General features: G+C 42.2%; 1 protein-coding gene across 7 annotated transcripts in view; it reads left to right on the top strand.

Moving 5' to 3' along the window:
• Positions 1-1,889: 1,889 nt before the first annotated feature.
• Positions 1,890-24,656, top strand: part of MCTP1 (multiple C2 and transmembrane domain containing 1) — a gene marked incomplete at its 3' end in the record, with an annotated part of 469,528 nt that continues 446,761 nt past the window's right edge. For all 7 annotated transcript variants that reach the window (XM_080678379.1, XM_080678386.1, XM_080678388.1 and 4 more), the window contains exon 1: positions 1,890-3,386. In XM_080678379.1, the coding sequence (XP_080534505.1) occupies positions 2,658-3,386 (729 nt within the window). In that variant the 5' untranslated portion in view covers positions 1,890-2,657. The remainder of the gene's footprint in view (positions 3,387-24,656) is intronic.

A 24,656-nucleotide genomic window follows, 5' to 3' on the forward strand; every position in this document is an offset into this window, starting at 1 on the left:
GTGCCATGAATTTTGCTTGCCTCTGCAGGTGGCCATCTATCTTATTAGTGTATTCTGTCGCCTGCAATAGGTCTTACCTCAGATGGTACCTCCAACAAGAAACCTTTTATTAGTCAAGACAGAAGTGATCTTCACTCCTCTTTATTCCCCACAGTGATCTGTCTGTACTATTCAGCTTCCCCTTGTGTTGTAGAGTTTTTATAAGTATCTTCTCTTAAGTCCAATAAGACATTTAATGGCAGAGATCTTATCTAGTGCAAATTTATATAATGCACAATTTGTAGGACAGCCTCACATTTTATAATCCACTTCAGATGTTTAGAAAGAGTTATATATGCTCTTTCAAGTTGTGTAAGTGAATTCACATTGATGGAGAAATGTGATTTGGGATTATAGATTTCAGAACCTGAAAACCTGAAATCTCAGAGATAGTATCATCAAGACAAAATTTGGTAAAGAGAAAAATGGAAATATTAAGGTAAAAAGTCAACTGAGTACATCAGTATGAGACTATATGAAAATAAGGTTGAATTGTATAGAGTTATCTCCATGGGTCCATGGGCCCTTATCATATAAATTTGATAAAATTGACATATTTGTAAAGAGTTCTGGAAGAAGTAGTGGTTATTTCTTCTCAATTTTCTACAGTAATTCTATATTTCTTTACTTTTCTTCTCCATACTTTGTTTACCATGTCCTAGAAAAACTAATAACAAAATACTTTTCCTATGTTAGAGAGAACACTTCTGGGTATTTGCAGTTTCCTTTTGGGCTATCAGTATCTCTATATTCAGGTAATTTTTTGTGGTTATGATACCTTCAACTTGCCCCCTGTGAAAAAGTCTGAGGCACTGAGCTAAGTCCTCAGGGAGACTTTTTCTATATACATAAGGTAAGAAAAAATAACAACAAAATATTAAAACCCCAAAAACCCTTCCTATTCGGTTGCCAGATTTAGCAAATAAAAATACAAAACACTAAGTTAAATGTGAATTTCAGATGAACAACAAATAACATTTTAGTATGTCTCATGCAATATTTGGGACATATGTATACTAAAAAATTATTCATTGTTTATTTGAAATTCAAATTTAATTGGTCCTGTAATTTATCTGTCAACCCTACCTCCATAGCCACTGTTATGGTAGCTTGTTTTAATGTCTCCATGGGCCTTTTCACTATTAGACATTGTGTTTGTTGTCTGAGTCACTCTCACTGGAAGATGAGCTTTATTAGGGTAGGGCCCTCTTTCCATTGTTTACAACTGCATCCCCAGAATCTATCAAAGAGCCTAGTACACAGTAAGTATTTGTTATAAATGCAAGAAAAAATAGAAAAACGAAAAGGTTAGAGAGTGGTAACATCTCCAGGGCAAACTGTTAGCTAGATGAGATTGGAATAGGCGTGGTGGGAAAAAGCCCAGGTAACTCTTCCATGCTTTCACATTTAGGGGTGTGGAGGGCAATGGAAGAGGGAAGGGGCAGTGTGTCACCGCCTGTCAAGAGGCTCTCTTAGTAGAATTAGAAGACCCTGGAGAAGCAAAGTCTGAATGAGCTAAAAAGCCTTTTCTATGTGCCTTGGCAATGAAGCAGGTGAAGTAACCAAAGGAAAATGCAATTGAGTGAAAAGAACAAGATTCCCTGCGTTTGAAATGGGGATCAGAGGCAGTGCGCATCTTTCATGTCCTCGGCCACCTTAAACTTCCTGCAACTTTAGGGCTGGCTTTATTGTCAGACTCCAGAAATCTCTAGACCCTGATAATAGGAGAAACACTGCACATATATATAAAGAACGGGGAGGGGTGAGGGAGATGAAGTCAAGACAGAAGAAATCAAACTCTCCTTTTGGACCCGGAGAGCAACTGGGCGGGGGCAGCGGTGTTCAGCCCCAGAACTCAAATGGGTTCATCTCGCCTGTGGAAGCTCGGCGTCCCACAGGACCCACCGAAGGCGCATGATCTCCGCTCTAGCTCACTTCATCCGACCCAGACGATGGCTGGCTGGTGCGTCCAGCGGCAGCCCTGAGCAAGCTGCCCGGGGAACTGTGGCTGGATCCTAGGAAGCAGTCTGGCTCCACCCGGCTCTCGCCTGCCTGTCCTCCCATCTAGAAGCTGCAGGATGGTCCAGGGGTGCTGCCTCGGGGCTGCTGGTCCCGGGAATCTTCAGCCTGACATTCCCCGTTGTGCAGGTCTCGCAGGAATCCAGTTTGGAGGCAGCCTCCTCAGCTGCTGACAGGTGCTATCTACAGGGCACCGGGTGCAGTCCCTGGCTCACGCCCGGGGGCGCGTAGCCTCTGAACCTGGAAGCAACAAGGAGAGGGAGGCAGGGCACGGCCTGGGGGACTCCGGTGGACTGGAGCCTTGGAGGTCGGAGCTAGAAACTTTGCAGGCTTGGCAGCCGAGATCCAGCGACAGAGCCAGCCCACCCGGGCAGGTGCTGGGAGGAGAGGCAGTGCGGGAGTCCAAGGGCCGGAGAAGTGAGGCAGCGGCGTCTGTCCCCCGTGCTGGCCTGAAGCGGCGGGGCGCTCCCAGCTTCTGCTGCTGCGCCCCTCGCCGCCGCCACCGCCGCAGGGCTCCGGGAGGAGGCTCAGCCAGCGAGGGCGGTGGAGCAGGAGGAGGAGGCGGAGGAGGAGGGAAGAGGAGGAGCGGGGAGTGGAGGATGGAGCCCCAGGCAGCCGCAGCGGGCTCCGCCGAGCCTGCCGCTGCGCCCTCCTCCTTCCAGGCCCGGCTCTGGAAGAACTTGCAGCTGGGGGTGGCCAAGAGTAAGGGCGGCGGCAGCAGCGGGCGCGCAGGGGGCCCGGAGCAGCGCACTGCGGCCACCCCATCGCCCTCCCCGCCACCCCCTGGGGGCAGGCGTGAAGCACTGGCCGGAGCAGGTGGCACGGGCAGTAGGTGGATCGGCTTCAAGAAACGGAAGCAAGTGTTGGACCGTGTCTTCTCCTCCTCCCAGCCCAACCTGTGCTGCTCCTCCACAGAACCTCTGGAGCCCGGTGGCCCCGCCAGAGGCGAGCAGGGGTCCACGCTTCGCCGCAGGATCCGCGAGCATTTGCTCCCCACGGGAAAGGGGCCCGCTGCAGTGACGGGAGCAGGCGGAGCGACGCCTCCTGGCGGACGCTCCCCAGACTCAGCTCCCTCTTCGTCCTCAGCATCTTCTTCCCTGTCCTCCTCGCCTCAGCCACCCCCAAGGGGGAACCGTGCCCAAGATGAGGGTGCACAGCGTCGGGGCGCCGCGGCGCACTTGTGCCATCAGAAGAGTTCCTCCCTGCCAGGCACAGCCAGCCTGGAGCAGCTGCTGGAGCCACCTCCACCCCCCGCGGGGGCAGAGAGGGCACAGAGCTCTAGGGAGCCTTGGACCCTGGAGAAAGGCGGGGAGTGCGGCGGCAGCAAGGTGAGTGCTGGGTGCCCGGGGCCACGCCTCCAGCTTTGGGGGACCGAGACCCCGAGACGTGCAGGGTGGTGCGGGTGCTCCCAGGTAAATCAAACCGTGGAAAGAAAGCGTCCCGCACCTGCTTAGTAAAGTTAAGTCTTGCACCCCGACTTTACTTTGGGCAGAAATAGCTTTATGAGCTGACAGTGAAAGTGGCAGTATTAATGGTCGCCAAATAGGGGAGAAATGAAGTTAGACATAATTCAGGGTACTTTTTGGAGGTCTTCTAGAAGGACTCTGCACTATGTCTCACGTTGTCAAAAGAAAAACAAACCCCCAAACGTAAAAAGGGTGACAACCACGTGTGATGGTGGTGTGGAGGAGCCAGCATTGGACACAAATGGTTTGCAGGAAGGAACAGAAATACGAACAGGTGACTTAATGGTAAACATGAGGTAATGGCGTGGGAAAAGCCTTAAAGCAGGGGTTTGCTGATTTACCCACACTCCCTTCCTAAAACTTCCCGCAGCAGGTGGGTCGCTGCCCAACAAGTAAGCAGCCTGCGCGTCTCATCCGAGTTAGTGAAATACGTTCCTCTGGTCTTGGCTAAGATTTACTAGTCACCCGAAGCGGCTGCGTTGTGAGTGCGCTGCTTGCTGCATCATGTTGACTCTCATCACGCAGGTTTAGTCAGACAGGAATCGAGTAAACGTGTATGCAGGGCCCCTAAGGTGCTCCACTGAGCGCTGCGTGCACTCCCTCCGTCTTGTGGAGGGAGGCTCTCCTTTTGTAAATGTTTATCAAATCGTGTTAGTGTTATTAAATATTTTGAGAGTTCCATTCTGCCAGGGACCTAAAGAACTCTTTTCTTTCAATATATTTTACTTCATTTGAACTCAATATTTTGTCTCTGAATAGACATGTTAGATTAATGCTATGTACATTAAAACTTTAATTACAGAAAACATAAGGCTATGTTTAGAAGGATAAGATAGGGGAATAGATGTGCTTTCAGTTGAAACTGCTCATAGTTTATTAGTATGGTTTCAGAAAATAGAGCAGAGTATGAGTTTTTATTGTTTAACAAACATAGGTGAGTGCAGCAACCCGATGTTACTGATGTTGGAGGAAACTCCTGATGTCCTAGAAAATGTTTTTAGTTATTCTCAGAGGAGTAGGTAGGGATATTATTGACAAAAAGCCTAAATAAACCCACCTTCCCCTTCATCTTGAAAAAGAATGTAACAGAATTCTGTTTCTGGTTCCAAAAGTAAGGTTAAAAATTCATTTTAAAAGGATGTTTTAAATTCAGTAAAGATGAATACTATGTATTTAAAAAGTGTGTGTGTGTGTGTTTAGTGTGTACGTAGCCTAATTATAAGAATTTTAGAGTTGGGGCACTGTTTACATTTGTTTTGATGAACTTTTGCAATTAAGAATAATAAGACAACAAATAGTAATTGGATTAGATTGGATGGTAGATATATTACTGCAAATGCTAACTTACTAAATTACTTTGCAGCTCATTGAAGCAAGATATTTTCAAAGCAAAAACAGGGAATTCTGAATTGGTATTTATGTTTATTTTTACCAGAAAGTTTTCAGACACTATCAATATACATTTAAAAATGCTGCTGTGTAAATATGAGTTTCATATTCAGAAGACCTAAACCTATTTTGGAGAAGACACTAAACATTATTGTGTGTGCCTTCACCATATACTGGGCACTTTATAGCCATACTAGTACATGATTTAATCCCCGTAGCAGTCCTACATGATCAAAGTTCTTGTTTCCACTTTTATGGATTAGAAAACCAATGCTTGAAGAAATTCTAGAGTTACATGGTTGATAAATGACAGAGGTTTTGTAGTCAAGTCATTCTCCAGAATCTTTTCCCATGACTACAGTTACCTTTGACAAGTTTTAGAACTTATGTTTCTGAGATGAATTCAGTCCTAGTGATTAATAATACTTGCAAGTTTATGTATGTCCTGGAGTTTTTCCTCCATCCCTAGAATCAATTCTATGATGGATTAGCTATATTAACTTGTTCTTTGTTCTCTGTGATTCATTCATTGTTGCATATCTATTATGTCATATTCACAAATGACATTAATCATACCACCTGTAGTTCTAAAGAAGCTCTTAATTATAAAGAACTAGCATTTCAGTGAATACACAGAAGAAATAAAAAAGCTAAAATATCTTTCAAAGAATAGGTGAAAGGTAGGTATAGGCAGGATAGTAAGCCCTGAGGGGTTGTCCCTTGCTGGACACAGTCCCGGGGAGAGGCACTGTTGGTGGTTTCCAACATCTGCTAATGGAGCCTTGTTCTCTGAGCATTGGACAGTTTTCTCTGTCATGAGTCACAAATCCAGGTTTGAGCAGCACTTGCTCACTGATGCAGAAGAGAGGATTCCTAAGGCCTCTAAATACTTCTCTGCCCAACTCAATGAGCCCACCCACTTCTCTGAATGGGGAGGAGGAAGAAATAGGGTTGGAACCTGGAACAGGATGAGGGCTCATCAAGGTGCCAGGAGTAGGCTTAGCTCTGCAGCACCCTTCCAAAGCTCCCTACATATCTCAGAGGTCTTCCCTGGCTCTCTCAGCACATTATCTGCAAAAATACTTGGGCATGGGATAGAGTGTGTAGCACATGCAGATTTCAGTTTTATTCACAGTTCCCAAGAACAGATGGGAACACATGAAGGAAAAGACAATGAAAGTATAAAACCCATCTTCAGATTGCCCAGATAAAAAGAACTTTCTTCCAAGGGAGAAAGAACATTTGTTGCAAAAAACAAGACAAATTGTTCAATTTTTCTCTTGTTCTCTGCTTGATCCTGGCATCAGCCATGTTCTCCAAACATTCCCCACCTCTCCACCCCCCAGCCCAGCATGAAGCCCCAACAGCATATGTGCACATACTCTGACACTGGGTAGAGATGTTAAGGAGAAGCCAAAAATCAGATTGGGTTGCTGGGGTAAGAGATTTGGAAGTCAATGCTGAACAGTGATTAAAACAGAACAAGCTACCTCCCATGCCCCTGCCAACCCTCGTGCCATTATGTTTTCTTTAGCCAAATATACCTTTGCGATGCACTAGAACGCATTTGATAATGTCTTGCATATTATATAACATGCATTATTTAAAATAATCTGCTTTGGGAAAAAAAAAGAAACCCCTTTCATCCCACTGATTCTAGTTCACGTGCCGGGCCATATTGTCACACCAGATGCATTTCATTTTCTGTAGCACAGATGGGAAAGATGCTGTCTCAATTTGTGTGCATATAAAAAATATGCCAATTTTATGTATTCTGTCTTGATGAGTTACTAAAATTATATTCTGCTAGAATCAGGGAATCAGTATTTTAAGATAAAGAGTGAGAAATGAATATGTTGCATTTTTTTAGTGTTTTAACAGAAAGCTTGTAGTGATCATGAATGTTAAACTTTCATTGTTTTTCCTTTACATTTATTTTGTTAAAATTGTCTTCCCAGAGGAGTAAAAATGTTTATTTAAGGTGTTATAGAAATGTTTCAAAACATAGTAAGAGGAATATTCATTCACTGGTATCAAATTCTTGAAACACATCTCTATGCCCTGACAAAACGTGGAAAAATATCTTCTTACATTAGGTCTACATGTGAAATGGATCTCACTTTATTAATTAGCTGACCTTTTAAAGAAAGCCTGTGTTTTCAAAAATTATTTTAAAAAACTATTTGGGTTACTTTTTTGCTGTTTGTTTTCAGATATCTTTAATATTACTTCAAAGAACATAACTTAATCTTGGGAAGGCCCAAATTAAAAAAGAATTCCTAACAGAAATGATTAAAACTATTTTTTAAAAAAACTATAATTACAAAAAGTCACCCCAAATAACATTAGTAGCTTTTTCAAAATTTGTATGTGGGGGCCGGGGTGGGGGGGAGATGAGACCTTAGGACATTTTGGAGCAGGGTGTGCAGTGACCTTTGGTGTGTTGTAGCATTCTTGAAAAATACTGGCATCTTCAGGTCATTCCAGAGAAAGGGAGTGAAAAGAGTGAGTAAGAGGTTACCTTAGAATGGAGTTACTTCCCTGTAACCTTTAGTTACTATCCCGTGTATCTGGCAGATTTGAGTAGAGCTATGAATATTGCATAAAGGGAAGTGTTATAACATAGATATTGAATGAAATGGACTTGAAACCTAGCTTAATAAACATCAGTAGTGTTATTATTATTGAACAGTATATTAAAGTTTTCCTACTGCCACCATTACAAATAAGTGGGTGTTAAAAAAAAACAGGGAGCTTTGCTGGTCCTTTTTACTTAATTTCAGGTATTTTACTTGCTGTGGTGGCAAAAATAGCTCAAAATTAACCAAGGCAGTACTGGTGACGTCATAACTTAACACAGTAAAAAAAAATTACATTACTTTTGGTAAGTATGTGCACATTATCATGGAAAAATGAGTAAATACTTTGAGGGATGAAATAGGATTAATAGATTTATAAAGGAAACCGAACAGACATTTCCTCTTTTTTTTTTCTTTTGCCCCATTGTTTGAACATAAGGGATGATTTCACAAATTAAAGGTTAATAATCTATCTTTGGTACCTCAGGAAACATGTAGTGTAATTTCTTTGCTCATGATGATTATCAAAATGTTTGCCAGCTCTACATTGAAGAAGAATAAAATACATGCCTGGATAACATTGTAAGCATTTATAAAATCTGCAGATTCAGAAATTAGGGTCATACATTTTTGTTGTTAATTCATAGCTATTTACAGTATCACAGCACACACCTGTTTTAGAAAGGGAGACATTGAACTTTTGAAATCTGAAACTCTTTCATTTTGACTTATTTTTTTGCTGGGAAACTTACTAAAAATACATATTTCCCTGCCTCAATAAGCCAAGCATCCTGAATATCAGTAAAACCCTTTCTTGATAAATGGGGATCATTGTTTGAATATTGACTTTTGGGGGTTTTATTTAATGTGAATGAAATAATGTCCTAGAACTTGTTTTAAATAAGCTTCCTTGTTTTCATAAAATTACAGTATAAAATATACCTATTTATGACAAGTTTATCTTTCTATAAAGTTCATTATTGAAAGGTGTGAGGCATCCTTCCTCAAGTCATTTTTTCTACTTGCCAAATAATCTTTACTGTATTTGTGAATTTTGTCAGCACCATTAAAAATATCATATATTTTATTTCCTGCATGATTAACTTTATGTGCCATTTTGATTTCCTTGTCACTATCAACCATTCCTTTTAATTTACATTTCTCTTTTTAAATCAGGTGTAAAAGGTGATGACTATCCTTCAACAATTCAAGGTTTTATGCAGAGATTTTTCCCTCCAGTGTAACCAGTTTCTTTCCTTTTTAATATGTTCTTATTGATTTAGAGAGAGAGGAAAGGAGAGGGAGAGAGAGAAACATTGATGAGATAGAAACATGGATGGGTTGCCTCCTGCACACCCCTACAGCGGTAGAGCCCAAAACATGGGCATGTGCCCAGATCAGGAATTGAACTGGCACCTCACGGATGCACATATGACGCTCAACTAACTGAGCCACATTGGCCAAGGCTATAACCAATTTCTAATTAGAATTTTTTTCAGCAGAATATCAGGCCGTGATTTCCCTGATGTCTCCAAATATTTATATTTAACATTAGTCTGAATGTAAGCAATGCAAAAAACTCTGTTTTTTTTCAAAGTCCTGCTTACTGCCTTCTTAAGAGAACAATTTTCCTGTGAAGTCTATTTTCTGGTAGTTTATACCAGCCTAATTCCCATTCTCTTGGATCCTGGCCAGCTGGAAAATTGCAACACATGATAGACAAATGGACCTCTGGGCATTTTAGGATCAATGCCTCCTCCTAATATTCAGAGAGGCCCCTTCAGCATTAGCAATCTCACCTATTCTGCTTCAGCCTGAGCTACATGCACCAGCACTGCTAGAGTAGAATTTGGCAAATCCTAGTACAATTGACCTATTTAATTGACATTGTAAAAACGGTTCAGGGAGAACCATTCAATAAATGGTTGCTGAATGAATGATGCAATGAATGGATGGGCTAGAGCTGTTCAGAGATAAGTTCTCTAGAAAAGTTTCAAAATCCTTTACAGCTGTGTAATGATGTTCATACCTTCTTGATTCCGAGTCTTTTTAAGCCTGAGAGATGTGGCTGATATTTCTCTCTCCTCCAAGCTGGTAGCTTGGCTGTTTTTGGCTTGCACTTTAATCTGGTTTATGCCTGCAGGCGTGAAGGGAGGACCTGAGCTACTAAGTGGCTGCCATATTGTGCTCACATGGACGATGGGGGAGTGGTTTCTATTTCTGAGGTCTCTGGCTCAGGGCAGCATTTCTTGGCGCTGGTCTCTGACTCCCAGAATCCGATTTTGCACCTCAGTCTCCTTGTCTGGGCTCTGACATTGCACCTCCACATCTGGATTCCAGACACCTACTGACTATCCTTACCTTATGATCTCCGAGTCTTAAACTCTGCTCTTGAATCTTAGCTCAAGGTACTTTCCTGCTGCATTGCCATTTTACCTCAAACCCATTTCCTTGCAACTGATTAAAATTCCAGTCTTGATCAGGAGTCTTAACATCCCTAGCCTGGCCCATTCTGCTGACTCTTGAGTGCCAAGGGTGTGAACTGGGGTTCAGAGACTTGGCCAGTTGCTTTTCACAGCAAGGCAGATCCCCTGTCTAATGCTGAGACTATTGATAAAACACTAAAGCCTCTCTCCAGAAAATCTGCATTGCCAGCCAACTGCACTTGCCTATAAAGGGGTGTTTCTTCCCCCTGGGACACGAAGCCAGAGCTGATCTTCTCACTGAGCTCCGTTCACTTTTCCATGTCCCTACTCCCTTCTCGCCTATGTTGAAAGCACTCACTATGCCTGTTATTTAACCTCACCACCTTTTTATTTAGTCCTGCCTTCTTTCTTCTTCTATTTTTTTTTTCTTAATATTTTTCCTTCTGTCTCTCTGCCGGCAAAGCTATTTTTGCACCTGGATTTGTGCAGTGGGAATTGTGATATAAATGTAAAAAACACACTGGATTTCAAAGCCTTTGCACAAAGAAAGTAAAATTTCTAATTACTATTTTTATATTGCTTGCAGTTGAAATATTATTTTGGATATAATGAATTAAATAAAATATTATTAAAGTTAATTTCATCTGTTCCTTTTATTTAATTTTTTCAATTGTGGCTACTAGAAAATTTTAAATTATGTATGTAGCGCACATGTTTATATTTATTGAACAGCACTGATCTAAAGTCAGAGTTCAAACTCCATTGATAACAGGGGCCAAAGCAAAGAGGGTTTGGTGGGGCCCTTGGTGAACCAGGAGCCCTGAGGGGCAGCTGTTTCTCAGCCCCAGATGACTGTCTCACAGTGGAAAAAGCAGTGTTGCCAGAGTTTCTGCCTTCTTTGATAGAAGCCCAAAGTCTGGAATTTTGTGTGAAGTCTCAAGAATTTTTATTTTTATTTTTAAATTTATCTTTATTGTTGAAAGTATTACAGATGTCCCCTTTGTGTCCCCCTCCGCCCCACTAACCCCTCCTCTGCACCTGCCCCCCCCACCCCAGGCCTTCACCACTCTATTGTCTGTGCCCATGGACTATGCATATATGCATATTACACTCTTCTCACACCCACCCCACCCCTGTCTTCCCTCTGAAATTCGTCAATCTGTTCCATGCTTATCTGTCTTTGACAAATCATCTGTACTTTTAAAAACACAGCACAAGTTAAATAAAATGTATCTCTGGACTGGATTTAACTATCAGTTTGTAGCTATCATTTTGACCTTCGGACTTCAAGAGCTCATGTCTGATTTCTCCTTCCCTCCCACTACTAGGAATGTTATTTGGGACATAATAGGTGTCAATACATTTTACAAAATAACAAAACCAGGAGTGGTGTGATGGAATCCGGAATGCAGTGGGTTGAGGGGTGTGTGGAAAGAGGAGGTGGGGGCAGGGAGAGGGCCAAGCAGTTTGGTTCTATCCAGAGGATTAAAGAAAGTGGTAGTAGGAGAGTGAGAACAGTGTTGGGAGGGGATCAGGGGAAGGTTTTTAGTTTTTTTAATGGATAGCACCTGAGTGGGCTGATGAGAAGTGTGTAGAGAAGAAGTGGAGGTTAAAGGGGAAGGTGGGGGCAATCAATGAGATGAGGTCCCTAAGGAGATGTGTGGGGGTGGGTTCCAGAGACCAGGGGAAGTGGTAGCCTCAGCCAGAAGGTGGATGCAGGTAAGAAGCAGGTTTGGTGGCAGCAATTTAAAAGTGTTTCCACCTGATGGCCTCTGCCTTATTTCAAAGTATGGTCAGGATTTGGACATAGGGGCACGGGGGAAAGAATATGGCCATAGGCACAGAGATGAATAAGTGCTGTGTGTATACAGGAAATGGAGAGTCAGTATTGGGATGAGGCCTAGGGTGTGGGAAGGCGGGTAATGGGGATCATAGGGGCAAATGTGCCAGACTGAGGGCGGGAGTAGGGAAGCCTGGAAGTGTTTGAGCAGAGGAGACGGGGTCAAGTGAGCCTTGGAAGGGTCAGGTTGGGAGCAGAGGCAGGAGACCATGCCCATGCAGAGGCCACAGCAGTCCCAGGGAGAGCTGGGCAGTAACCTGACCTGGGGCTGGGAAGATGGAAAGATTTGAAAGACCAGCATGGGGCTGAAGCTTCAGAGAAAGGGAAAGGGGAAGGAATGAATCCAAGCATGTTTTCTTTTTTGATTCGGAAATGCTTTCCTTGAAAAGGGTTGACTTCTGAGTTTGCATTCATGCAGAGTGCTTGAGGGTGCCACCTGTTGAGTGGCAGATTGTCACTTATTTACTGTAAAAGCCCATATTCTTTATAGTTATTTTGGATTTTCCCTGAATAGTTCTCCTTTTCTCTGCAGCATTAAGCATTGAATGCAAAGAATGGAGTAAAAGAAAGGGCAAAATGTATGTTAAAAAAAATCAGGCAAAACAAGAAAACTTCCTACATATCCCTGTAACGTAAGACTCCCATAGAGCCTGATATCAGAGTGGCTACATATTTGAAGAAATCGTTATAATTAAAGGGTTTAGAATCTATGGACTCTGTTGGAAATTTTTATTCTTAAGGCAATGCACTTCAAACGGTTCTCTCTCAGATGGAAGGTTGGTCTGTGCATGGCAAATGATCAGTTTTTGAAGATTGCAAGTAGACATTCTCTCAAAATGGAAAAAATAGTCTATCTTTGCCCTTAAGCCACATTTGACTCCTTTTCTTGTATTGAAATGTAAAATAGCTTTTGATCAAAGAAAAATTCAGCATTTTCAGGGTTGCCTTTGAATAATATTTTCAACACACTGAATTCAAAGTTTGAGTGTTTTCCAAAATATCTTTTGAGATTGGAATAGCTTTTGCAGACAAGTTCTATGTTGCTACAGAGCTGTTGCCAAACCCGTGACCCACAGCAGACATGCTGCACCTTCCCCTCTCCTTTCTTTGCACCCCTCTATTTTTATAAGGAAGCTGGAGGTGAGGGACAGGGGTGGGGTCCAGCTTAGACTGTGATCTCACCTGGTTCTCTCTGGTCTTGCATATATGCCAATTCAACTTAACAGTTTCCTGTAAAAAAAACATTGATTTAACCATTTTTAACAAATCCTCACCTGAGGATACTAGTCTTTTTCCCACTGATTTTTTTTTTTTTTTTTTGAGGGAGTAGAAGGGAGGGAGGAAGAGGAGAGAGAGAGAGAAAGGTAGAGAGACATTGATGTGAGGGAAACACATCAATTGTTGCCTCCTGCAATCGAGGTACATGTCCTTGACTGGGAATCAACCTTTGGTCCTCAGGCTGAGGGTCTACCAGCCGTGGGCAAACTACGGCCCACGGGCCGGATCCGGCTGTTCTATCCGGTTCTCTTGCTCTCCCCTCCGCTCCTTTACTTTGAATTTATATTAGTTCACACAAACACTCCATCCATGCTTTTGTTCCGGCCCTCCAGTCCAGTTTAAGAACCCATTGAGTCAAAAAGTTTGCCCACCCCTGGCGCTGAGCAACCAGCCAGGCTGACTTAACCCTTTTGGTCCTCACTCCCCTGCCCCTCTCTGCCCTTTTGGCCTCTCAGGCAACATCCATTTACTCAGGCTGCTGCTTTTGCGACTTTATAGCTTGCTCTGTGGGAATCAGCTGAGTGAGACTCAGGGGAACAGGCAGGGAGACCTTCATTTTGCAGTTTTCAGACCCCATACTATCTGACCCTTTTCAAGGAAGATAGAACTTTGTAAAGTGTTCTTATATCTATTTCTCTCTACCTGACATTTCACTTTCTCTGGCTTCAACATTTTTCTTCCTGGGTATGTTACAGAATTTACCAGGTGACCGAAAAATACACAGGAGTACCCAGAGATACAGGAAAAACCCATTTATTTCCAGATGTACTAGTACCGTGACTCAGGGGAACCTGTTTCTAAATCTGGAGCAAGCCAATATGGAGGAAGCTTTCTCTTTATACCCTTTGGTTTCTTTGTCCCCCATATATGGTTCAGACTGCCAGACCTTTCTCGGGCTTTGCAAAAAGCCCCAGGTGTTGGGATGGGGGCCGTGAGACCACACCTAAAGGCCTGGCCTGGCACCAGCTCTGATAACCCCCTCCAGGGGTTGTGTATTATTCATGGTTTATGGCCTCTGTAAAATGTGAGTATTTAGGTAAATAGGTCTTGCAAGACCAGATAATTAAGGAAGGGGCAGTGACTAGACTATAGGCTAATAGGAATGTGCATTAGGGATACTTATTAAGTAGGTACAGAGTCAGGCTGCTAGTCTCCCCCCACCCCCAAAATGTCTTATTTTCCTCATCAGGTATATGCCAGGATATGAGGTAGAACTATATGGAACTTGCTACAAAAGGATTGCTGTCTCTTGGACGATCAACTGTGGTTAGTCTACTTACCTCTGTCCCAGGATTCTCCAGGTGGTGTGTTATTTGGTTGGCTCTTTATTCTCTGCACTCCTGCTACTTGCCATTCAGTTATTTCACTTCTCTTTCTTTCCTGGCAAAATTTTTTTTTAAAAAAAGAAAAATAGGGAAATTTTTTATTAGAGGCTTTTTATAATATAGTTTTTCACAACGAAGTTTAAACAATAGGCTTCTATGATGTTTTGATGTTTTGTGTTGCTTTGGCATATGCTGTACACACACACACACACACAAACAATTAGGCCTTTACCAGGAATGGCTTATCCATGTACCTATTTTTTTCACACACATCATATTTTCTACTGGAGTCAAAGATAGCCAGACTAACTCCAGTATTTCTCCATGTCTAAATTTAATCTGGTAGTATTACATGTCAGTGATAACATAATATTTACAAATGGTTTAAGTTTATCTAGTTTGAGTGGCTGTACAGTAACCAGCTCAGCCAAGAAGAAAAAAAACACACAATTAGAAGACAGCTTTCGTGTTTTGCTATGGGTGTGTTCCATCAAGGGAATGAGTAATCTTGCTTTGAATTTAAACTAAAGTGTAAAGAATCCCTGTTCTTCAGTAGAATAATCATTCTTCTTTAATTATCTTACAGCCACCATGGAAGAGAGGTCACTGAATTATTCCCGTAGTCTTTTGAAACCTAGATGTCACAATAACTAATGTCTATCATTAGTATTTTCAAGCCTGGCCTGGCTTTACCATCACAAAATGATCCTTACAAGTAAAAAAAATAATGAGGCATTTTGTTAAGCTTCTTTATTGATATAATTCAGCTTTTAATTAGAGAAAAAGTGATGCCTTTAGGATAATAAAGATATGTTGTCATAATCACGGGAAGCTCACTTTTTGGAATCACCTCTAAAAGAGGTGGGAAAATAACTGAATTAGGAACCACGGGGTCTGGATGGCAGAGCCTTTGTGCTGGCTGCTTAGAGAATGTGCTCTTTCTGTTAATGTTGCTAACAATTCTTTTTTTAAATTATAATTTTTATTGATTTCAGAGAGGAAGAGAGAGGGAGAGAGAGATTGAAACATCAATGATGAGAGAGAATCATTGATTAGCTCACCCCTGCATGACCCACACTGAAAACTGAGCCCACATGTGCCCTGACTAGGAATAAAAAAGTGACCTCCTGGTTCACAGGTCGATGCTCAACCACTGAGCCATGCTGGCTGAGCACTAATGATTCTTAGTGGTTCTTCTTCTTTTTTTTTTTTTGAATAAAATGTCTTAACACAATTTTATTACTTTTTCATCCTTTTAATCGTATCTGAATTGTATCCTGAGTGGTGTACAAGTGCCCATTTCACATTTGAAATTTTCTTTTTTTTTTTCCTTTTAGGAGGATAGAACTAATGTGAGTTTCAAGCAGCTACACAAAATTTGTATTTGGTGCCAGAAATTGGTTGTGTGAACTAATTTGCATAAGTATCCATGAACTTCTTCATAGTGGTATCTGTTGTGGTAGCGTTTGGCTTTTATTTCTTTGTTTTTGAATGAAGTTTGGTTAAATCACAATGCACATTCCATCTTCTGAAGTTGTATTATAGGAGGTAGGACAAATCATTGTGGTCCTCCCCAGCCCACTCTGTACTGGGTTCTCTTTGCTAATTGTTCTATCTTACTTCTGACCTGAGGCTAACTAGCAGGAAGGGCCATTTTAAAATGACACTTTATAACTAGTATTAATCCTAGCTAAACCTACAGCACATCTATTATGTATTGGCACTATGCTAAGTGTTTTCTATGTCTTAACTTAATTGACTATAACTCTTTCTGTTGCATTTTCTACATGAATAAACTGGATCACAGGAGATTAAGTGACATGCCCAAAGTCACACATCAGTATAATTTGAATACAGGTTGTCCGGCCCTTATGCAATGCAAAGGAAGGCTGTCTGAAGTAGATTGTGCCTGAGAAGCCCAGCTTAGGGAAACAGAACTCCAAGTGGAAGTTTGGGATGAAGTTTTACAGCCTCATCTGCCTCCCCATCTCAGTAGTGATGTTACAGTTCTCCTTTGCCTCCACCATTTCCTTCCCATCATTCTTATTTTGGAAGGTTATCTTACAACAAGTACATTGAATAACAGCAGATTTAGTGCAACAGTTAGAAGATTTTGGTGTCAGGCTTAATCTTGGCTCTATCACTTACTTCTTGCTGCTGGTAAGCCCTCCAAGTTCTCTTTGATTGTTAGATAAAGATAAGGCTAGCAACTTTCACATCTCAGTCCTACTTAGATCAGTATTTCTGTTATTGATTTGTTATTAGAGTCATGTTATAAGTTACAGGACCCTTGTAATTATGCATTTTCTATATTCTATAGTCTCATCTCTTAACATAACTGTGGGGTGATTAGGAAGACTGCTTGTTGAACAAATCTAAAGCATTTTGGTCATTAATGCTTTCTTGTTCCACGAAAGGAATGGTATTAGGGGAAAGAAACAAAATAGGTCTGTCTGCTAGGCATTCTTTATTCAGTATCTTAAATTAACATTAAAGATTATATACATTATCTCACTTAAAACCTCACAGCAAGACAGAGAGGTGTTATTGTTTGTGACATTTTATATCTGGAAAATAGAGAGATTAAGTAACTTGTCTGTAGTCCTGGTTCTGTCCATAGTAAGTGGCAGAGCTTGGGTAACAGGTGTCTGATTTCTGCCAGGGCCATAATTCTTAGGGTACCCACTACTCCACCAATTAGTGAGGCCACATTAGTGCATCAGTATCCATGACAAGAGGCATACAAAGAACTGGAGGAGTGAACTGTAAGAGGTCCCAATCTAATCTTGAAGGAAGGGGAGGGGCAGGGAAGGCATTCCTAAAGAAGTGGAATTTAGGATGAAATAAAAGAAGGAATAGGAGTTGGCCAGAGTTGGGGGGCAGAGGGGAAAGTAAGGAATGTGGCAGATAGTTCTGTGCAGAGGAAACCACTACAGAAGGCACTTAGAGAATTGCCTGGGCAACTGAAATCCTATCTAATAAAAGAGTAATATGCAAATTGACCGTACCTCCACTACACCCGCAAGACACGCCCACCAGCCAATCAGGAGCAGGTATGCAAATTAACCCAACCAAGATGGCTGCGGACACAGAGTGAGCAGGAGGCTTGGGTTTCCCCGGCAATGGAGGAAGCCAAGCTTCCTGCATACCCTGGCTGGCCGTGGACTCCACTCAAGGCTACAAAGTTTCAATTATAGAAGATAAATAAATCCCAATAAAAATGGTGGCAGCCATGGAGCTGGAGAGAGCAGGAGGCTTGGGTTTCCCCGGTGATGGAGGAAGCCAAGCTTTCCTCCTGCCCTGGCCTGCCCTAGTCTCCGCTCAAGGCTACAAAGTTTCAATTATAGAAGATAAATAAATCCCAGATACTAGGGCCTTCGCTTGGGTCGCCAGGGGGCATGGCCAGCCTGCAAACCACCACAGGCCCCTCGCCCAGGCCGCCCCACACCCCAAGGGAACCCCCACCTTGATCCGGAACACCCTTCAGGGCAAACCAGTCGGCCCCCACCTGTGCACCAGGCCTCTATCCTATCTAATAAAAGACTAATATGCAAATTGACCATCACTCCAACACACAAGATGGCTGCCCCCATGTGGACACAAGATGGCTGCCACAAGATGGCCAGTAGGGGAGGGACCAGGTCTGCAAGGGAGGGCAGTTGGGGGCGATCAGGCCAGCAGGGGAGGGCAGTTAGGGGTGACCAGGCCGGCAGAGGAGGGAAGTTGGGGGCGACTGGGCTTTCAGGGAAGGGCAATTGGGGGGGACCCAGGCCTGCAGGGGAGAGCAGTTGGGGGGTACCAGGCCTGCAGGGGAGGGCAGTTAGGGGCAATTGGGCTGGCATGGGAGCAGTTAGGCATAAATCAGGCTGTCAGGGGAGTGGTTAGGGGGTGATCAGGCTGGCAGGCAGAAGCGGTTAGGGGCAATCAGGAAGGCAGGCAGGTGAGCAGTTGGGAGCCAGCAGTCCTGGATTGTGAGAGGGATGTCCGACTGCCCGTTTAGGCCCGATCCAGGTAGGATCGGGCCTAAACGGGCAGTCGGACATCCCTCAAGGGATCCCAGATTGGAGAGGGTGCAGGCTGGTCTGAGGGACACTCCCTCTACCCCCCCCCCCCCCCCACATGCATGAATTTTGTGCACTGGGCCTCTAGTTTGGTGAATAAGAGGGCAAATGAGGAGGGATGGGTCTGGAATGGTTGGCAGGGGCCAAATTATGCAGGACCTTGTGGTCTGTGGGGAGACTGGACTTCTACAAGTACTAAAGCAGTTTTAAGAGCCTGGGTGCTTGGCCATGGAAAGGAGAACCAGTTTCAGGAAAGTTCATGATCTTTGTCTGGTAATAGCTTTTCTTTGCTGCTATGTGTGGAACCACTTTGCACTCATATAGTTGCTTTGTAAAGAGATAGAGAAGTATGTTAGGGCTACCATTCTTTACTAAGACAATGGTATTTTAAAATGTCTATAAGAATTAGAAATACCCAGTGAAGGAAAATATATTTCCCTCTGGAAAAACATGCCATTTCAGTCTTCCTAATGGCTTTTTTTACTGAGCTCTACTGGCAGGTAAATGAAGGCAGGAAAGGCAATCTAACTTCCCATTGTCAATGCTCAGGGGAGAGATGCTCATAGCACGTTTCAGCGCCTAGGGAGAGATGAAAATGAGATGAAGCCCAGTGATCCAGATGTTACAGCTGTAACTTATGGAAAATATATTTTCCATGAAATTCAAATTTCTTTCCTGAAGTTAGAATGTAAGAACTTTGGAAAGGGATTCTGTAAGGAGAGGTGTACATTTAAAAGTCTACATTGTTTGTTGACATAACTGTGGGGTGATTAGGAAGACTGCTTGTTGAACATATCTAAAGCAAATAAAGAAGATTTGATTTGTTTTATACTTTTCTATATTTTTAGGTAGAAAACCTAAATTTTATATTTTCATGTACAGCCAACATTCACATTTATGAAACATATTTGTAAAAGTGCACCGAAGCAAGAAAGAAAATTTAAACTGGGTAAAATCTCACCACTGCATTTGTAAACACTATGTTATAGCATGAAAAAGAGGAAATGTCAGAACTCCTCACTGAGACTGTAAGCCCACCAAGTGATCAAACTTGCAGTGGCAGCCATAAGCCAGCCTACGGCCTTTCTGTGAAAGCTCAGAATATAGATGCTAACATGTCTGCTAGGCAAGTGGAAAGGCTCAGGAATTGTACCAAGCCCTGCCCTAGGCAAACCTGCCAATCTGTGCTTGACCTCCTAGCCAATTACAGTGAAGAACAAACACCAGACAACATGGGCTGTCCTAAGCACCCAAGTACTACAGCCATCTGGAGTAGGAAAGAACATCTGGTAAAAACTCAATGATGTCAGCCATGTCCAAGTCAAAGTAGTATCTACAACTTACATATTCTTTATCTGTTGTCATGGTAACCTGTAATGTGGTCTCTCTCTCTCTCTCTTTTGGGGCCTTTATGTAGCATTTTACTAGAGTCATAACCAAGAAGCACTATATAAACAGCAGAGAAATTTAACATTAATTCTCATTCTGTTTGGGGATCTCAGACTGTTTTCAGAAACTAAGGGAAGTTGTTGCATTCTCCTCCTAAAGAAACACAATGTACACAAAACCAATATTATGCATTCACCTTCAAGCAAGGAAGCCCATGACTTTCAACCCATGGATTCCAGAACCCTCCTTTGGTACCCGTGGGATAAGAACAAAACAAAACAAAACAAAAATACTTCAGTGATAATTTTCACAAAGTAAGATGGCCTCATTGGCACTAGAAAATTTTAAAACTTGAGTCTTTGGATTTTCAATGATGACCTTGTGTATATATTTATCCCAGAACCTTACAGAGTCCATGACTGATTCTTAGGAAAGAACTATGAACTGGTGTCCTAGGAAGAAGCCTGCAAATAAAAAAATCAGTTGTGTCCTGCAGCTGATTTGCTAAAGAGACCAGCATGCAATTAGAACCCTAATTTGGTCACAATTGGAATTTCCTATTAATATTGAGAAGTTGATTTGTATTCCCTTTTTATTAGTTCTTATATAAAGACTCTTCTTTGGGTTTGAACCACTGAGAAGTCAAATTCCTGTACTAGAGTGCTGTAGTCATGTACTGTTAAGTAAATGATACAAAGGGAATTCCCAGTCTCAGGAGATACAGAGGCTTAATTACCTCACTGTAACAGCTGCTGGAATAATTGGTCTGATTTACACCAGCATTAGTGTGAACAGACTTTTGTCCTCTCAGCTCTCTCTACTCATTTCCTCTCGATGACTACATGGCCATCTTTTAGAAATAAATGAGCTAGAAAATGTAAAAGCTTACAATCTGAAGTCATTTTGAAGAAAAAGCCTTTTTCAAACCTCAAAGGTGGATAATTCAGAGAGATGAGAATCTGTGCTGTGTGCTCTGGGCCTTGACCAATGGAAGTACAATTACTCCCTTGATAATAAACAGAGCAACCACAGGCCTAACTCAGAGCTACTTGCCTGGAAGCCTGATTCTCTGCTTGGGGCATTGGCCTTTGAGAAGAAGATGGGTGGAGCTGGGGGTGGAATGTAAACACCTTTTGGAGAATTGATGCTTTGTGTACCAGGGGTGGGGAGACAGACCTGCTTCCAGGGTTGGCTTCACAAGGTCCTGCCAGGCAGGTGAGACTTGGGAGCAGGAGTGGTACAGAGTGGTTCCCATTACCATAATTTGAAGAATGGCGATGCCTAATGAGACAGATGGAGCCCAGGCTTCAGGGATGTCTTATTCAGGACTCTTTCCTTGTAAGTGACAGGAGCTCTTTTTTTCCTGGATCTGGCTAAGGTTTCTCTGACTGTCTTTGCCCCTCACCTCCTTCTTTTCTTCCTTCCTCCAAATTTCTTGGCTTTGGGCATCTTCTCACTCAGGTAGGTTCTCTCTTCCTGGTGGCCCCCAGCAGTTCTTGGCATATAACCTCCTTACAGTTCTTGGGAGTGAGTCTCATTGGAATGATTTGGATCCATACTCCACGCACACTGTGGCCAGGGCATGAGGAACACGGCCAGGTCATGTGTGTATCCTTTGAGCTCAGGAGTGAGGGACATTCCAGCTAAACAATGTGGACTGAGAGTGGGAAGGAGGCAAGTTCTTAAAGGCAAATCAGATTGCTATTGGCAAGCAAAAATCTCCAGTGTCCACTTGGGGTTTGGCCAATAATCAGCAGTTGCAGAAGATGAATGATCAGCCATTCAGAAAATCTATCTCTGAGCTGCTGGACCGAGCTACTGGATAGAGACATGGGGCTCATTCCAGCCCTTCAGAGGGAGATAGTTTTTCCTGTGTTATTAATATAAAATGAGCATAGTGTATAGAATAAAAAATATGTCAACTAGTTTTTTTCATGCCTTCTTGAATGGATTATACTGTTTATAAAGACAGAGTAATGAAATAACTAGTTTTAAAGTCAGCTTTGGTACAAATGATAGCACCCGAGTTAACCTAAAGTTTAACACATTTATTGAGTCCTGGAATGCTGGAAAATAACCTATAAAGCATACTCTACATTAGGGAGATACAAATCCTCAGGGGATATATACACTAAAGATATTCTCTTCTCTCTTTCTCAGAGCCTAGAATACAAACCGTTCCTGATCACACCTTCCTTAGAAGCAATTTCATTTAAACAAATATGCTTATATGCTTCAGAGGTTTTCACCTACTGGCCCTGTCATCACATTCTGGAAAAAGAAATATTGCCTTTAGAGGATCTGGTTTCAGTACAAAGGAAGAGAAGAAATAGTGCAAAAGAAGAATAACCGAGGCAAGTTGTATTCCAGAGCTCAGTAAGGCACTTACCCTCTCCACACCTCACATTTCTCTTTTGTAAAGCTGGGAGAATAACATACCTATCTGATGGCGTTTTTAAGAGAGTCCACTGAAGAGTATAAATTCTTGGCACATGGTAAGGGCTCAATATATATTGTTATTTCCCATGTCTCTCCTAACGCATTATTGCTAATGGCCTGTAGATCTCCACCTTTGACTTAACAAGTAGTTTCTTTTAAACTCACACCAGTGTCTTTTGGAGCCTTAAGGGATGATCATTCACACTTTAGCATAAATTAATTTGACTATATTCTTTCTTTCTAATTCCTGGATAGAAAACTGTAAATTTGAATAAGGGGTAGAGTGAGTGAGATGGAAGTGAATGAGCTCAATCTATAGAATTTGTGGCAGTGACATGGGCCTAGGTGGGTGCTACAGGACTTTGAACGAGGGAGAAGGTACTAAGAGACTGGAAAATAGGAGAGCTTTGAGTGGAGGGGCATGAGGAGAAAGAATACTAACTAAAGACTTTCTTTGATGCAGAACTTTGTCATAGAATGGCTCTGACTATGACAATGGAATGAGAAACTGCCATTTTCTCCTCCTGTCATTCATAACTTCTTGTTCCCAGAACTTCAGCGGGAACTGCTAGTACCGAATTAGGTGGTCTCATCTGCAAGCCAGCCCCCTTTGAGGACATTACTTCTTGGGCAAATGAAGTCAGTAAACAGCTTCCCAATGAACTTCTAACCTCACCAATTCAGGAAGCCAGGGACTGCCTGCACTTCATAGATAATATTTTTATAATTATTAGCCTTCCTAAACTTGGCAAATTTTATTTTTTACCATATCTTAAACTGGAGGGTCTCAGAAGGGTTCACTTTTAGTTACTTTCTTTGCTTAATATATGCCTTATACTTAGTAGATACCCCACAAATGTAAAATCAAATTGAATAATTAACACATTTTTTGTATTAATTGGGAAAAAATTTTGAAGTACTAGGATAATTATTAGGGGTTGATGATATGACATAAATGGTCTTTAATTCTCTGATATTTATTGAATAGCTTTAGTTGTTCATTTTATTAAAAATATCTCAAGGAACTGATTACCCCTAAGTTTTAAAAATACTTTGTTTCTTCATTAACTTTCTAATATTTGTACAATAGTGAACTTTTTCAAATAAAACATTTTATAAATCCTAAACTCTGTTTTTAAAGAAAACATTTAGTTAATATGTTTGAAATTGTCAGATCCAGACAGTTACAATAAAACCTGAAAAATATCAAACAGATGAACCTAGCATAAGAAAGTTGAATACAAGCTTTTATTTTTCAAGGTTAAATAATTAGTTTCTCAAAATAGATGTTTAAATGTGATTCCTAATCTTTCTAAGCACACAGCCATCTATCTATAGGGTCCTCCCTCAGGTTTTTATCCTGGGAACTGATTTAGATGTCTTTATCTCATTATAGGTTCTTTTGTATACTTAGTATTTATATTTTAGTTTTTATGTTGCTTCCTTTCCTTTCCTAAAAATGAGTGTAATGCTTAAGAATAATGATGCTTTGGTATCTTTTAAAGATATTTACAGAGTGCTTGCCCAGGTACTGTGCTAGGAGTTGTCTGCAGGAGTGCCCACTTTCCTTAACCGGTTCACATGTTTGTTAGGAACTATGTGCCCTCAAAGTCTCTTTGACTGAAGAGTGTGTCTTATTATAGATTTCATCTTTAAGAGCTTAATCCTCTTAATTTCATATCCACTGGTGAGAGTAAATGACCAGGCAAAGATTTAGTGAAATAGACATATAGTGAGAACTTTGATGCTTCACCCAGATCCCCGTGTCTGGTTGGTGGTGTGGCCACCACCCCATCTGGAGGCTTGACCCCAGCTGCTGAGGTGATAGACTGTAATGGTTTCACAGCTGTGCCCCTCACTGGTCATTGCCTTGACCACAGAAAAATGCCTCTCCCAAGGTTGTCCTGCTACAAGGGGATGCTCAGAGCCAATGACTACATTTAAAGGCCCAGCCCCCTTGCCTTGATTTGGGAAACCTCTGCAGTCCCAGCTCCAGGCCTCCCTTTAGGATCATGCAGGCCTCCACTGGAACCTCCATTGTTCCTTCTCCATCTATGTAGTCTGGCCTCCCTCACTTCCTTACAGGTGCATCTCCTGGGGTACCCCGTCACCCCAATACACCATCTGCATGCAGCTCTCTATTTCGGAAAGAAACTCAGTCTGATAGACATCACTACTGATTTTTTTTTGAAGTGATCTCTCTGTTTTAGGAAGAAACAGAAGTCATGGAAACAGTGGTAGCAGTTTCAAAGAGATGGTGACACATGGACATTTTGAAGACAATGAAGGGAAGTTTTAGTGGTGGGGTTACACCCAATCTTAAAATAGCATTTATGGGAAGATGAAGCACAGAAGTGCCAAAGGAGATGGGCGTTAGGTGGCACCAGAGGGCAGGGAAGTTAAAGG

The sequence above is a fragment of the Plecotus auritus genome (assembly GCF_963455305.1).
Source record: "Plecotus auritus genome assembly, chromosome: 7".
NCBI lineage: Eukaryota > Metazoa > Chordata > Mammalia > Chiroptera > Vespertilionidae > Plecotus > Plecotus auritus.